This window comes from Arachis ipaensis, chromosome B05 (genome assembly GCF_000816755.2).
Source record: "Arachis ipaensis cultivar K30076 chromosome B05, Araip1.1, whole genome shotgun sequence".
Taxonomy (NCBI): Eukaryota; Viridiplantae; Streptophyta; class Magnoliopsida; order Fabales; family Fabaceae; genus Arachis; species Arachis ipaensis.
The window spans coordinates 148,721,289-148,738,000 of record NC_029789.2 but is presented as its reverse complement, the minus strand read 5'-3'; the positions used below and the strand labels follow the sequence as shown (position 1 = coordinate 148,738,000).

The window sequence follows — 16,712 nt, the reverse complement described above, 5'->3', positions numbered from 1 at the left end:
ACTAAATTAAAATAACTTTAAAGAGATTATTTTCCTCGTGAAACAGTTTTATAAGATTATTTAATTACATACTATTAAATGTAAATTTTTAAAAATAATGAATATAATCGAGTCATAAATTTTTAAATCTTTCTGAACCATAACACTGATATATCTTGTGGAATACATAATTAAACTTTTTTGTGTATAGACATATAGATAGTGTAGTTAGTTGAGGTGTTAGTTATTAGTTAAGCTGTTAAGCACCCTTGTGAAAGTTTGTTTATACACATTCTAAGATGGAAGGGCTATTCCATCATCGCAATATTATACATCAATACTTGACATGAGTCAAAGTCCACCAAGCATCTTTACTCAAACCACTACCAACCGATCAAATATAAAATCTAAGGAAATTCATAGAAACATAAGCTCTTTTTTTTCAGTTATTAGATACTAACAAATATTAATATTCTGCAATAGATACAAAAGCTTTAAAGAGTAATAAGCTAAATTTCAAGTAGCTAATTTGCAAATAGAGTAATTTTTTTTATCTACAAAGTTCACTTGAACCAAATCATAACATATTAACATAGAATTGTTGCTGTGAATCCTCCCTCACTGCATGAACTATGCAACAATTAGAAGGGTTTGATATTAGCTTCTTATCTTTCAATAATATGACATTATTATGCTCAGTGTGCACTAAGTGTTCACATAGTGGTGACTGCTCATAGAAGCAAAGAAGCTGAACAGAAGAGAACATTATTTGAAATATAATGAGAAATAATGAAGGAGCTCAATTCTTTTTCTTTTTTTTCAACTCAATTTCAATCTCACCCAATATACAATGCAAGCGAAGGAGTTGAAGATAATGTTATGTATCTTCAGGCTTGAGTGTTAGCATCTTAATTAATACCAAATGTAGTCTCTTCTTGTAGGTTCCTGTCTCATTCAAATTCAACATTTCTTTCATATAAACACTAAGCTACTCCACAATCTTAAAATCTTCTAAAAAAACATGTTGACTCCTTTGGCAATAATGACAAAAATATGTGATTCAACAATTCTTTTAAATTAGGATTTATACTTAATAAAGAAAAGAACTAATCACCCAATAAAAAAAAGGAAATATAGAAAGCTTTGATATTTTTAGCTTTTGTAGAAAATTGAGGTTAACTACAATGATCTTGTGTATATCCTAACATATGAAAATATGAAAACCACTATGATAGGAGGAAGATTTGAGAGATAGGATAGAATAAGAATTTTTCTAATTAAAAGCAAGTAGAGAGAATCCCAATTATGGACAAAGGGGAAAGGAATCCATTATTAAAATTATCCATTACCATTTAGGCATTTGCATTCTTCCTAATATCTATTTACAGGTAAAGCTCCAAACATAGAAATGTCTAACTGAGAGATCTGATAAAATAAAGCATACATGAACAAGGTGAAGTTAGTCATTCTTGTTCAAATGATGTTGTTGGGTTGCTTGGATTGGTCCCACCAGCTAGCCTGGGGACTTTCCTTGGAGAGATGCAATCTGTAACATAATTTTGTTGTGAGGTCTTAAGAATAACAAGTCTTTTAAAAAATAAAGAAAATTTATTCACCAAATCTCTAACAAAAGCAACATTATATATACCTTGGGAGCATGGATGTTTGCGAGGCATTCCCTTGCTGAGCGAGAAAATAAAAGAGGTGCAGGGCACTTCAGGCACCATATCGAAGACTCGATTGACGAGTACACGCACAGATAAGAACCTTTGCTGCTCCTCCTCCTCTTGTACCAACCCTAATTCAACTACTAAAATGCAAAGGGATGGAATGCGTTCTGCGAGACCACCGATCATAACGCATACTTTGCTGTTGCCAAGGTCAACCAAGCTGAGGTCTGAGTCCGAAGCTTTAAAGAAGGATGGTTGGATCGCCTCACACAACTCATCAAGGCGTTGACGGCGATGAACACGATAATCTTGATTATCCACCAGCAAAGCGTGTATGTCATATTTCACACGAGATCCGCCGGGAAGACTCTTCATTCTCCCTGTCAGCACCACGCTGCGATCGCCTACATCCCCAGGGGGCGACACTAACACAAAGGATGGGAGAAAATGATGATCAGAAAAAGAAAATGTGGACTCCAGTCTAGTCCATTCGTCAGTTGGGGGGTCGTAAACATAGCTAATTCCTCGTGGGGGCAAGGGACACAGGAACAGCTTGTCTTTCAGAACGAAACCAAAAGGACAACCAAGATTATCAGAGTCGTATTCGGTTGGAGGAGCGGACACGGAAACCCATTCCCTGGAATTGGAACGTAAAACCCATAACCCCGTACCACATAATCCCTGTGCGTCAAGCTGCCCCACGAAGTAAACGTCACCTTTAATGTTTGCAATGTAATTCGGGAAGCCGGTCGGTACCGGAGGGACTGCGCCCGTCGCTACCGCCTCAGATATTTCCAACGTATCGCCGCCGACATAGGAGATTTGGTAGATCTTCGTGCCAGAATCGTTTGGCTCAGTGGTTAAGAAAAGTTTCGAGGCGAAGATAAAGGGAGACATGTTGACCTCTGGAAGCTCCAAATGGAAATCAAAGGGAGCCCGCTCAAGATGGGATTTCCAATCCCTAACCTCATTCTTCCCCAATTTTTCTAACTTCTCAATGCGGATGCCAAAGATTTTGTGGTCTGTCACCATCCACAGGCATGCTCCTGTTTCCGCCGACTCCATCATCAACAATATGAACAGAGAGAAGAAAGGATTTATTTGTTTGTTATATAGAAGGCAGACGTAGAGGTTGTATGGCTCACTTCTAAGAAAATATTTTTTTTTTGAGTTATCTTTTTTTGTGTATATGTGGTGTCATTATTTTGTTAAAAAAAATTTTTTTTAATAAAATTTTTTTTTTTATTTTTTAATATGTTTGGCAAATTTTTAGTAATAAAAGTAAAAGTACTAGTAAAATCAAAAAAAGATATTTTTTGAGAAGCTGTAATTTACATCTTTTTTTAAAAGATTTTTTTTTCTTAAAAAAAAGATGTTTTTCATGTAATAAATAAACAAAAAAGTACTTTTATATTGTTATATCCAAACATAATTGATTGATAAAAAGACCTTTTTACATGAGATATCCAAACATAAAATTACTTTTACTTCTCTATAAGATCTTTTAAAAAAGATAACTCGAAAAAAGATCTTTTTTTAAAAGCTCACCCAAACAAGCCCTTTAAAAGATCTTATGAAAAAGTAAAAGTAATTTTATGATCTTTTTTTAAAAGCTCACCCAAACAAGCCCTTTAAAAGATCTTATGAAAAAGTAAAAGTAATTTTATGTTTAGGTATTTCATGTAAAAAGGTCTTTTTATCAATCAATTATGTTTGGGTATAACAATATAAAAATATTTTTTTGTTTATTATTATATGAAAAACATATTTTTTTTAAGAAAAAAAGATTTTTTTAAAAAAAAATGTAAATTATAACTTCTCAAAAAAGATTTTTTTTTTTTTATTTTACTAGTACTTTTATTTTTACTACTAGAAATTTACCAAACACGTTAAAAAATAAAAAAAGATTTTTTTTTATTAAAAAAAGATTTTTTTTTAACAAAATAATGACGTCCAAACATGCACGTAGGCTAGGGTTTCGGACTTTCGGTTATAGAAGATTGGATGCAGAGACCCCGTTTATATGAATCCAAGAAAAATTGACATAAATTATTCATTTAACAAATTTCTAAGCAATGCAGTATAAATTCTACTGCATTGCATCTTCCAAACCACTCATCACAGTAGAATCCCCTAATTCAACTAGTCCTAGATTTGTTTTGTAAACAATCCAAACAATAAATTTAGAACCCCTCCCCTAAAACCTTGATGCATCATGATTTCGACATATCCTTTGGAATTGGAGGATATATAATCTGCCCTTAAAGCTAATGTGATCTTAGCTTATGATCTATGAACTGTGGCAAACTTGGGCCCACTTTGAATTCTCTGAAGGACTCCTCTTCCTTGTTAATCTTAGTTAATTTATTTTGCTTTCTTTATTTTGATCGAACATTTTTTTGTTCTGTTAAGATTTTTTATTGGACCCTTTTGCTTTTTTGGGGGGGAGGGGGGTATATGGCCCAAAAAAAATATATCAATTAATATTCATATTAATTTAATATTTTTAATACGACAATAAATAATTAGATGTCAATGTAACTTTTTTTTTCTATTATCAGTGTATAAAAATTAAATCACATATATAACAAAAGTAGATGATATGATATTTATTTGAGGTTTTTTTTTCTTTTGCAAATTGAAAAAGATAAATAAATAAGTTATATATAAAAATGTTGTGTTTTATATTAAATGTAAAACTTAAAAGACTAACTATAATAAATAAGTAAAACTTATAGAAATATATTGTGTTTTAGATGTATAACTTAAAACCTCAAAAGATTATATATACAGAAAAACTATATGCACATATATTTTCTGAAAAATATTGCATTTGGAATGACTTTTACTCCAATTAGATTAATTTTCTAAACTGAAATAATTTATTTTTTACATTTTACACAATCATGCAATCACATCCGTTCTTTTAGATGATCATTCGCGCATGTAATGTAAAAGGTAGTTATTTTTACTAATGTAACGTTATATAATTGGATACACGTGTAATAATTTAATATTTTGATTTCGATAGACAATTTTTTTTAGTTTTCAACACCCCTATTTATTATTATTTATATTTTTTAACAGAAATTAAAAGTCTTAAAATTTCAATCAATTGTTCGAGGAACTGAAAAATTGCCTTGTAAATGAATAGTCAACCTCATTTTCAAGGTTAATTAGTCCTGGCTAAAGCCTATTAGGTAAGCTATTATCCATTAAAACCACTGACTGTAATGAACAACAATATTGAGCTATCAACAATATATATAGAATGTTGGGAGCTGCTGAAATTTAAGCTACTGCTGATTAGGATCACGATCACGAATAAACTTGTCAACATCTTGCTCTATATGCAAAATTGGATAAATTAAATGAGAATGTTTAGATCCAAAATATATAAGTGAATAACATACAACTAATGCTTTCATAAGTGAAATAATAAATGAATTAGAAGTTTAGAACAATAGCAAGTAAAATCATCATAGATAGACCCGTAACACAAATATCTGGTATCATGAATATTTTATTGTGTTTTTTTTTTATTGACTCATATGCTCTTATTGATTCACCTATTCTCTTTGACTAAAACTTGATATTTTCTCAATTTTGTGAATGAAAAAGATTATAACCTAAAAAGGTACATAATGATATATGAACATTGAAATCCTACTAACATGTCTAACTTTATTTAATAGTGGAATAAACACATTAGTATTCAAAATCTGATAAAATAAAGCATACATGAACAGGTTGAAGTTAGTCATTCTTGTTGGAATGCTGTTGTTGGGTTGCTTGGATTCGTCCCACCAGCTAGCTTGGGCTCTTTCCTTGGAGAAAAAAGAAAGGAGAAAAAGAATGAAGAAGAGGAGGAGGACACGAAGAAAGAGAAAAAAAAAACGGAAAACAAAGCGTATAATATAAAAAACAATTATAACAACTTAGTTAGACTTAATTAAGTATTTTGTTNNAATTAAAATAATAAAATAAATTTTTTTAACCCAAACAGAATTTTAATGCTTTTTTCTCTCTTCTTAATTGCGGGGTACTTCTCTCTCTCTTTAATTACAAAGTACTAAACCTTCATCTATGAACCTTTTTTTTAGTTAGAGAATACTAAAACTCCATGACTTTGGAATACCGAATCATGTGCCCCTAAATTCTACGCCAAAGTTGTTTCAACCAATCTTCTAAATTTTAGATTTCACTTTAGAAGGTAAAGTATAATGTCTCATCGTAAACACCTATGATGCCATAACTTTATATGAGGACATTTAAGCTTAGTGGATGTATAAATATATATACATACATAAATGAACTTTCTTAGTTCAGTGAAAATTAGTCGAATGCAATAAAGATGTTAGTTCTGTCTAATGAACTAAATTTGATAAAAAAAGGCACACCATTGCGCAACATGTTTAGTTTAGAACATCTAAGAAAATTAAACCAAGTTAATTATCACAGAAAAATTAATGACAATTAAGGAATCTATTCGGCCAATAATTCACATTTTGCCACCCTACACAACGAAAGACTAGCTACTACTTCTACCTTATGAAGCCACAATCACTTAACTGATCAAAATTATGGAATGGAGACAAAGAATGACAGATAACAGGTGAGGTCATGCTGAAGAGCATTATGTAATTGTCAGGAAAAACAAAAACTAAACAAATTTACATCAGCTTAAATCAAGCATCAAGCATGTTTTAATACTAAATTAAACCAATACATTAAGATAACTATTACTCACTTCATCCAATAATAATTGTTGGATTGAGAAAATTGGTGCATCCGAAATGTAAATGTATCTTGATGCAAATTATGTCTAAACACATGAATTATTTGACATACTCCATGTGCATCATAAAGGATAGCCTAGTACACAAGCATCCCATCACTTAGATACAAGAGGAGAATATTTGAACAATATCATGGTTCTGAATGATCTCGCAAAAGATGGAGTAAGTGAGGATCTCAATCTAATATATAAGATGGTTTCAATTTCCTTCACTTGTTCAGCATGAAGAAGAAATGTGTTACTATCAACTTACATGCATCTTTCTTAATCCAACTAGAGCATAAATTATCAATACCTGTCCTCAAACATGTTGCTTATATAGCTTCCAACAACAACGTTTACAGGAAGAACAGTCAATCCGAGGCAAGCGAGAAAAAGTGCAACTCTGCTTGTTGACCAGTTAAAGTAGTATGTTGTGATGACACTAGATTCCGATACTAAAATCTCCATTACATATTTGAGTATAAAATATATCAATAACTGAACCTGAAAATGTTAAACAAATTCGGTAGGTTAAATGTCTAATTTTCCAATATTTTATCTAAATGATCATTTGCCATTGGAATTTACTACAAAAAACAGGAGAAAGTGCAAATTAAATGAAATAAGCAATGACATCATATTCAGTTCAGAGCACTCAGGTGAATGAATTAGTTTTTTCCATCTTAACATTAACAGTGATCTCAAACATCTACATGTAACGAAATTCTCAGCACTTGATAGAAAACCCATACTCTGTGGGAGACAGTGAGTTGTACACAAATCTTTGCAGATGGCTTGAGTCTGTATGCAGACCGAATCGAAGTCGCTGGTAGACGAGATTCTTCTGAAGCTTCTTCACTATCATCATAATCTTGATCGGCTTCTTCATCTCCCTTATCATCTGAAGTAATCAGCAATGGCTGTTTTAGGCCTTGTTCAAGTGCATCGTTCACTTCTACATGAGAAAAACGTGTCATGTTATATTCACATGTTGAGGCTCAACAAAACAAGAGAAAAAAAAAATCCATATTTGCAAAGAAAATTGTGCAAGACTACTTTCATTCATTCTGAACAAGCAGCAACAAATTGGTGCAGTATAAGTTCAGTTAGTACCATTATTTGGTTGATGATTATTCGCGTGATTCTCATTCTCTACGGGTTCATGAGAAGGTTCCTTGAAAGTGATCCACAATGATACAAGATATATCAGCCAAGCAACACCCATAACCCAACCGGGCAACGTATTTTGATTAAATGTAAGCTTGTAAATCTTAAAATCGGTCTGCAATATGCCAGCTAATGCAGGACCACAAGCAGCTGATGCTTGCATCCGGATTTTGAGAGGGACACAGTCACTGATATAACGCTTATTAACAGCTCTGGCAGAACCCAATCTGTAATAATATCCAAGTGTTTATCAACAAGAAAAGATACCTCATAATATTCCTAATAAGATGGTAAACAGAATATGTACTAATCAACTCAAACACACAACATTATTTGCAAGTACCATCAAAATCTTGGCATGCGAAAATTCGGGAATAGAAGACTACTTGCCCACAGAACACATGACCAATCAAGAGAATCCATAACAAACAAGCATCATATGCCAATGCACACAGGTATTTCCAAGAAAGAGAGTTATGCTACTGAAGACAAGAGGCCTGAAGTAAGATCTATTTGACCAGGCACTAAAATATACCAAAGAGAACACCTGAGCAACAGCCATCGCCCCAATTACGATACCACAAACTGTTGGTGCATCCCCAAGGCTCATAGAGTAGTCATCTGCTGTAGGGACAATAATATATGTATTGACCATATACAAAAATGTGTTTGCCAAGTTCAGGATAAGAGACATGAAATGGTATCTTTCATCAACATGTTCCTCCGTGGGGGTTGGCAGCTCTTCTTGCATAATCAGAGCATGTTGCCCCAAAAATTTAAGGAAGTTTGTTGAGTTAGTTAACCTGTCAACCACTGCTTTTATTGAATCAATGACAGGATCCTGCATGAAAAGACCGAGGAAATATGATAATCAACACCAATCTTATGATGCTCCAAAGCCAGCTACGATAAAACAAAGTAAGTGTTTGAAGCAAATTAGATGTGGAACCTGCAGAGGAAGGGCAGGTTGATCATAAATTGATAAATAGATCCCTTGACGGTTCTGAAGTTCATGAAGATTGCGAGATAATCCCACAACAGCTCCTATTCCCTACAAATTTCAAATCCATCAGTCAATGGCCATTCACAAAGTTCTGTATTTATTTATGTGACAGTCCAAGTGAAGACTCGTTTTGAATAAAACATATTACCACATGCTTGAACACTTGTTGCAGCCGAGAGTAAGGATGATTCACATGAGTTTTAGCATAGTAATCAATGAATCTATAGCCAAAACATTTGTCAAACTTCTTCAATATCTCGCGCAAACCAATAGCATTCATCTCAACAAAGAAAAGAAGCTTTAATAGGTCTTGTCCCACTTCTCTATAAGCTTCTCGCAGTTCAGACATTTTGTGAATTTCAGGTTCCGGCAGAATATCATCATGTTGCTCTCCAAGCTTCGATATCCTGCTTGCCAAAATCCCTTGTTGCTACAAAAGGAAAAGGACAATCTTCTCAATCTGATTTGTAACATTTAGAGAGTGATTGAAACCAATGTTAACACACAACTAGAATCATCACATTCGCAACTGGAATCTAAGTTGACCATTGGCAGTAATAAAAATTGAAAACAACAGAAACCTGATTATCTGGCATTCTGGAGAGTGAAACTTACAAATTTTATAAGAGTCTGGCTTGGTTCATCCAACACTATAAATTGCAACAAGACTAACCACAACGAACGCATCATATATTTAACTTTGAGATAAAAGTCATAAAACCGTAAATATCGATAATTCAATTGAATCTAACTAATTGGAATCGATTTTGGACAACCTAATTCAATTATAAAGCTCTCAAAGGGCTAGTGTGTGTGTGTGTGTGTGTGTGTGTTTTTTTTTTTTTGAAAAAAAAAAATTTATTCACGAGAAACAACTTGATTTAAGTAAACAAGTATTAACTATCAATCACTTGCAAAAGCCAAAGTTCATAGAACATGTTTGAATTCAACTCCAATAATTAAAAAAATAGTCTACTAACGAGCTAGATCATCCTAACTGCAATAATCTATATATGATTGTTTAATACCTGACTTGAAGTCGAGGAGTGCAAGCTTCTCGTCTTTGCACCAAATATCAGCAGAAACATAGTTCACATATGCAAGAACTGCGACATCGTCAACCACAACATAAATGTGGCTTGAACGAGAATCTTGAGACAAAGTAGACCCTCGTGATTGTGGTCATCAATGAAACAACAATGGAAAATTACAAGTGTTAATACTGTAGTCCAGGTATCGCTATATATAGTGGTTGATTTATTATTGATAACAACCCAAGTACCTTATTTTTAAATTTTTTTTGTGTATAAATACAATTCTAATTAACATACAGCTGTTTAACAGATCTTCTGCAAATTAAAATTAAAAAAATTTTGCAAGAAGTTTTTAGGTTGGTTCGAAATCTATTATCTAGGAGCAAAACATATTCCTTTATGTGATTAACAGTTGACCATGCATCAAAGTCTACCCTTCTTTATAACTAAGAAGAAATTTTTATTGTTTTTTATATACATATAAACGAGTAAATTAAAGATTGAAAACGACTTGCAAATTAAAATGCTTTGAATGTAAATAAACTTCATAGAAACATAACTGCTTTGAATTTAACAAAAAAGAAATGATAACAAATTCAGGAATGTAACTAGATTGCTGGAAAAATAAACTGCATTAAAATAAAATGCAGAATTTAAAAAAAAAAGGTTATTAAAGAGTAAAAATTACGCATATCCATTAAAGTTTGTTAAATGCTTATGTGTTTTTAGTATATTTTGGATTCATAGTTTAAAATTAGTTGTTGATTAATTGATTAGAATTCAAACTAAATTTAATTATATGCTTTAGCTCTTTTATATTAAAGAGGTTTAGAAATTTATATGCTTTGGCTCACGATTATATAATTCTTGCTTTAAGGATCTCCATTATTCAGTTTATATTAAACGGAAGTAACGTTTTTATTTTGATTAATTGATTATTAAAAATTATTGTTGAATATTTTTGTATGATTGAGTCTTCTTATTTTGTTTTAGAGTAAACATGATTGACGGAGAAACTTCACATTTAGTTTTAGACGAACCAACTGAAGTAAAGGAGTAAATTAAAGATTGAAAACTTGCAAATTAAAATGATTTGAATGTAAGTAAAAGGAAATGATAACAAATTCAGAATGTAATTTGACAAACTTGCTGGAAAAATAAACTATATTAAAGTAAGGTGTAGAATTTAAAAAGAAAAAAAAATAAAAAGAAAAAAATGTTTTATTCATGTAATTTAACTAAAATATTTTTCTCTCGAGGTTGGTACGAAGTGACACCTTATATACAATACAAATCTGTAGAAAAGATAACCAAATCTAACCTGACTGTTTTTTACTCCATGGAACCAAACATTTCCGACAAACTTAATCAAGGCTATATTATCCTTGGTATGACTTTGAAAATGAAAAACACTAATCAGAGTTTGCTTGTTTGACTATAGTACGCCATCAACAACTCTTTTGATATCGGTCCTATGTCTACAGGATATGAACGCCTTTCTCAAATAGTTATAATCTAGTTTTTCAAAATCTAGATGTACAGTAATAAGAAAATTACACATATCCATTAAAGTCAAAATATACGGATAGTGTATTATTAAATTCTTAAAATTATTAAAGAGTAAAAATATTATTATATGCACTATAAAAGAGTAAAATGTTATGATAAAATAGATCAAACAAAAACTTACTTGTAGTGCTTCAAAAACAAGGGGATCAAGTATATCCTACTTATATGGCTGAAATAGATGATCCAATGTTTTCGCCTAAAAACCCATTGTCATTACTTGTTACTAAATTGTAACCATTAATATAACCATAAATCCAGTTTACTTGATAAAGATTTACTAATCCTACTATAAATTCCCAGAAAACCCTTGAGTCCTATGTAATCTCTTATCTCACTCTCATATAAAGTGCGAATTTTTTTGTCATAATTCTTGTAAAAAAAATATGCAGAATTTGTCTTTCCAACGACAATTTAAAACCTTCGTCCAATCTTTCCAACGACAATTTAAAACCTTAGGTTTAAACTGTACGACTCAAAAAGACCACCTGAAAATTTATAATAAGATTGGTAAATCTACAATTCAAACGAGACTCATGGTAATATTACTTGTTACAATTTAGTAACAAGTAACGCCAATAGGTATTTGGATGGAAACATTAGATCACCTATTTCACTCACGTGTGTAAAAGGTACAAAGAAAAAACTCCACGGTTGGTTATTGATCCTAGGTCAAACAGGATATACATGACCCTTGCTAGTTAGTTGAATCCAAACTTTCCTATTTTAAATTGTTTATCAGTTTTTTAAAACATGCAACATAAGTTTTCGTAATCTGTTTATCATAACGTTTTTACTCTTTTATAAAGCATGTAATAGTTGAACAACCAAATTGATTAGTGTTTTTTCAGTTTCAAAATTATACAAAGGATAATATGGCCTTGATTAGGTTTTTCAGTCAGTCAGATTTGGCTATTTTTTATGTTTTCTTTTTTTTTTAAATTGAATTTTATTTTAATTACGTAATTTTTTATTATAACAGATTAGTGCCACGAATCTTTCCGAAACTATATACAATATGCTCGAGAATCTTTTCTACGGATTCGTATTGTATATGAGGTGGCACTTTACATAAACCTCAAGAGAAAAATATTTTAGTTAAAATATATGGATAAAACATTTCTTTTCCTCTGTTTATTTTTTTCTCATTTTAAATTTCATACTTTACTTTAATATAGTTTATTTTTCCAGCTCATTTAAGTTTAGTCAAATTACATTCCTAAATTTGTTATTATTTCCTTTTAGTTAAATTCAAAACATTTTAATTTGCAAGTCGTTTTCAATATTTAATTTACTCGTTTACATGCAATTAAAAAACAATAAAAAAAATTGTGATAAAGAATGATAGACTTTAATGCATGGTAAACTAACACCTTTGTTTCAAAAGTTGAAAATCTAATAAAACCGTCCAAAATTTGTATTGTGACCCTTTTAATCTGTCCAAGATTATTCATGTAATTGAAATTCTCTCACTTTGGTTAGTTCGTCCAAAACTAAACGTGAAATTTCTCCATCAATTATAGTTACACAAACAAAATGAGAAGACTCAATCATACAAAAATATTCAACAAAAACTTTTAATAATCAATTAATCAAAATAAAAACATTACTTCCGTTTCACATAAACTGAATAATGGAGATCCTTAAACCAAAAATCATATATTCTTGAGTAAAAGTATATAAATTTCTAAACTTTGTTGAATATAAAAGAGTCATAACATATAATTATATTTAGTTTGAATTCTAATTAATTAATCAACAACTGATTCTAACCTATGAATCCAAAATAAACTAAAAAAAACATCAGCAAAAAAAATTTAAATTGAATCCAATTTCAAACTCAAAATCCAGATTAATTTGAATTTAGAATCACATCAGCATTCAACAAATTAAATAAATAATCAATTCAAAACTTAGAACACAAATTCAGCTCGGAATCTTGAAAATTAATTGGAAACAAAGATGAACCCAAAATTAATTTAAGGATTAACGGAAGAACCAACGACGACGATATAGGAAATAACCTACGGTGATAATACAAGGGGTCAGGGAAGAGAAGAGCTTACCATCGACGACATTGAAGAAGCAAGCAGCGACACGAGGAGGGGAGGAGCCGTGAAGTAGACAAACCGGAGACAAAGGAACGTAAGTGGGGTGATCGACGCTGGTTGCATCAACAACAAACAATTTGAATCATCAATCCCAGTTTGAATCCAATATCCATAAAATTAACTCAGAATCAAGGTTGTGAGAACTAGACCGGTCATTAAACCAGTCAAGTGAATGGTTCAATGGTTCAACTGAAGTCAAACCATAATTAAACCGGTTTAATTAAATATACAATAAAATTATAAAGAAAAATACATAATTTCTAAACTCATAAAATTTAAAATTTGACAATTTTACCCAACAAATGATCCATAATTTATCATTAAGAGCTCGTGAACTTTCAAACATCAAAGTTTATAACCAAAAAAAATCAAAACATTCATAAATGACAAACACAATTTTCCACCATAAAAAAATAACATTGAACAAACAAGTCTATTACTATTTTTGGAAATTATATCAAAATTCTATTCAGCATTTGGTGAAAAACTTGCTTTCAACTAATATTGAACATACAAGTTTTCAACTAAAATTGAACAAACAAAATTCTATTCAGCATTCAACATTACAGCAATTCTGCAGCAGAATTAACAGAATAAAAAATATTAATTGAAAATATTAATTGAAAACTGAAGAACTCTGCAACAACTCCAGCAAGCCAGTAATTCATATAATTAACAGAATATACATTAATTGAAAAAGTGAAGAACTCTGCCGCAACTCCAGCAATTCATATCATTAACAGATTAAAAAAAATTAAAACACTAAGAAACTCACTGAGGAAGAGAGATCAAAGACGGCCTAGAGTGGCACAGAGATGCTCGGCAAGACAGAGGCGACCAACTACAGAAGCTACGACCCGACCTTCAAACGGACCACCCAATGATAACAACGGCGACAGAAGCTTCAAACGGACCACCCGACGACGACGACGTGACAGAAGCTTTGAGTGGCGATGGTGGCAACGGCTGGTGGCCACTGCCGGTGCTGATAGTGGTAAGGACGGTGGAGTGGAGGCGTTCTTTTTGGCTTCAGCCTTCACCTCGTTGAGGAAATTAGGGTTGGAAGGAGAGGAAGGCATTAGGCTCGAAGGGATTGTGTGGGTTAATGGGTTTAGGGTGTTGAGAAACTTGGGCACACTTTGAATTAGGGGTATTAGGGGTGATGTTTGGTTCGGTTCGGTTTTTTAGAGAAAAGTCATCCAATCCAATAGTTTAATTAAACTACGGTTCGGTTTGGTTATTAAGACCATCCGAACCAAACCAAACTTTGGTTTGGTTCGGTTTGTTTCGTTTTTTTCAATCAACTCAAAGAAAAGCCTGCCATACTATTTCACAAAATTATAACATTAAAATCATATAACACAAATATGCAATAACTAACAAAAATCTTGATTCAATGAAATTGAACGACAAAAGAAATCAAAATAAATGAAACTCAGAATCACAATTTCACAAACATGTCAAGGAATTCCTAAATGTAGTAAAACAAATGAACTAACTCTATTAAATGACACAAAATAACACAAGACTCACAAAAAAATGCAGGCAATACATAAATACATTGTGCCCACCTAGTTCTCTTAAAACTAAAAGCCGCAACTGAGACATGTGTAGAAAGACCAATTACCTTAGACAATTGCACCTTCTGTTCATCAATTATATTGATTCCAAGTTCTCTTCTTATATCCTGCCAAAGACCAACACCAGATAATGAACAACAGATACTAGGAATCAACAACAATGAACAATGAACAACAATGAACAAATAATTAAAAAAACAGAAGAAGAAACACAACAAAATAAAATTACTAGCATTCAGCAACAATGAACAATGAACAACAATCAGCAACAATGAATAAATAATGGACAACAATGAACAACAGCAACAATGAACAAATAGATTGAGCAGAAATTGAATACAAATAAATCACAAAATCAACTGAAAACAACCAAAATAACAGAATCAGAGTTATTAATAAATTAAATCACAAAATCAACTCAAAACAAACAACCCAAATTAACAAAATCAGTAAACAAGCACAGTAACTCATCAGTATTATTAACAAAATTTCAAAACAAACAAAATAAGTGCAGAAAACCAAAAACCAATTCATAGTCAGAGAATCAGAGAATTTGAACTAAGCAAAACAAGCAAGTTTGAACCCAGCATCTCGGAAGCATAGAATCAGAGTTATTAACAAGAAACTAACAAAACCCTAAACAAATCCAGCAACTCAGAATCACAGAAATTATAATTAACAAAATCAAACCCTAACTATTTCATAATTATAAACCCAATATGTCTAATTAGCTTCAGATACATAGAAGGAGAGAAAATCAAACCTGAATTCAAGTGGATGGGAAGGAGGAAGAGCACTGGAAGGGGGCCAACCGGTGGCTGCTGTGTTGTGGGTGGCCAGGCCAGAAACGCAGCAGTACTGCTATGGGTGGCCACAAACGGTGCTACGGGTGGCCAGATCGGTCCTGTTGGTACTGCTGGGGTGCCGCTGGATGGTGCTGGCCTGCTGGGTGGTGTAGTGTCTACGACCCTCGCGGTGGTGCTGGCTGGGGCTGGGTGGTGCTGTCCGGGAGGAGGGGCTGGGAAGAAAGGTCCGGTGGCGCTGGGAGGAAGGCTTCGACGGCGCTACGAGGTGGTGGGAGGAAGGGGTTCGCCGGCTGGGGAGGTGCTGCAAGAAGATGGGTTCGCCGCCGGCCCTAGGTTTCTTCGAGTGAGACTGAGAGTGAGTGTAGAGAGCGAAATTGAGAGAGTGAGAGTAGAGAGCGGCTAGGTTTGCGTTTGGGGGTGGGGGTGGTGCACGAATTGTAAATCACACTTTCCACAACTTCAATTAATATTAATTTCATAATTTTTAATATGTCATTAAATAATTAGATGTCAATGTAATTTTTTTTCCTATTATCAGTGTATAAAAAATAAATCACATATATAACAGAAGTAGATGATATGATATGTATTTAATTATTTATATGAGTTTATCTCTTTTGCTAATTTCTAAAAAAGATAAATCAAATAAGTTACATATAAAAATGCTGTGTGTTTTATACTAAATGTATAACTTAAAAGACTAAACTATAATAAATAAGTAAAAACTATAAAAATATATTGTGTTTTGGATGTATAACTTAAAAAAGATTATATATACAGAAAAACCATAGGGCATGAAATTCACAGCTTAGTGCGTCGCTCTCTCTCTCTCTCTCTCCTCTCAGTCACTCTCTTCAGGCAAGTTCTCTCTCTCTCTGAACGATTTGTACTCTGAGCTGACATGCTACGATTTCGATGAACTTTTTGTGATCTTTGTTGGAAATTGGAGAAGCCCTTTTGCTTCCTAGATTCAGGACTTGAATTGGGTATCTGGTCTTCTGTTTAATTCGCTTGAG

The 16,712-nt window shown here is 32.3% G+C and overlaps 2 protein-coding genes and 1 pseudogene across 4 annotated transcripts in view; 1 reads left to right on the top strand and 2 right to left on the bottom strand.

The window, feature by feature from the left end:
* Positions 1-2,796, bottom strand: part of LOC107644961 — a 9,208-nt gene extending 6,412 nt beyond the window's left edge. The window contains exon 1 of one of the 2 annotated variants that reach the window (XM_016348938.2): positions 1,702-2,796. In XM_016348938.2, coding sequence (XP_016204424.1) covers positions 1,702-2,717 — 1,016 coding nt within the window. In that variant the 5' untranslated portion in view covers positions 2,718-2,796. The remainder of the gene's footprint in view (positions 1-1,701) is intronic. The other variant, XM_016348940.2, reaches the window with a different exon arrangement.
* LOC107644960 lies at positions 5,157-11,953 on the bottom strand (annotated as a pseudogene).
* The window catches only part of LOC107644959 (polypyrimidine tract-binding protein homolog 3), a 4,423-nt gene continuing 4,186 nt past the window's right edge, over positions 16,476-16,712 (top strand). For both annotated transcript variants that reach the window (XM_016348936.2, XM_016348935.2), the window contains exon 1: positions 16,476-16,554. The gene's annotated coding sequence lies outside the window, so the exon portion shown is untranslated. The remainder of the gene's footprint in view (positions 16,555-16,712) is intronic.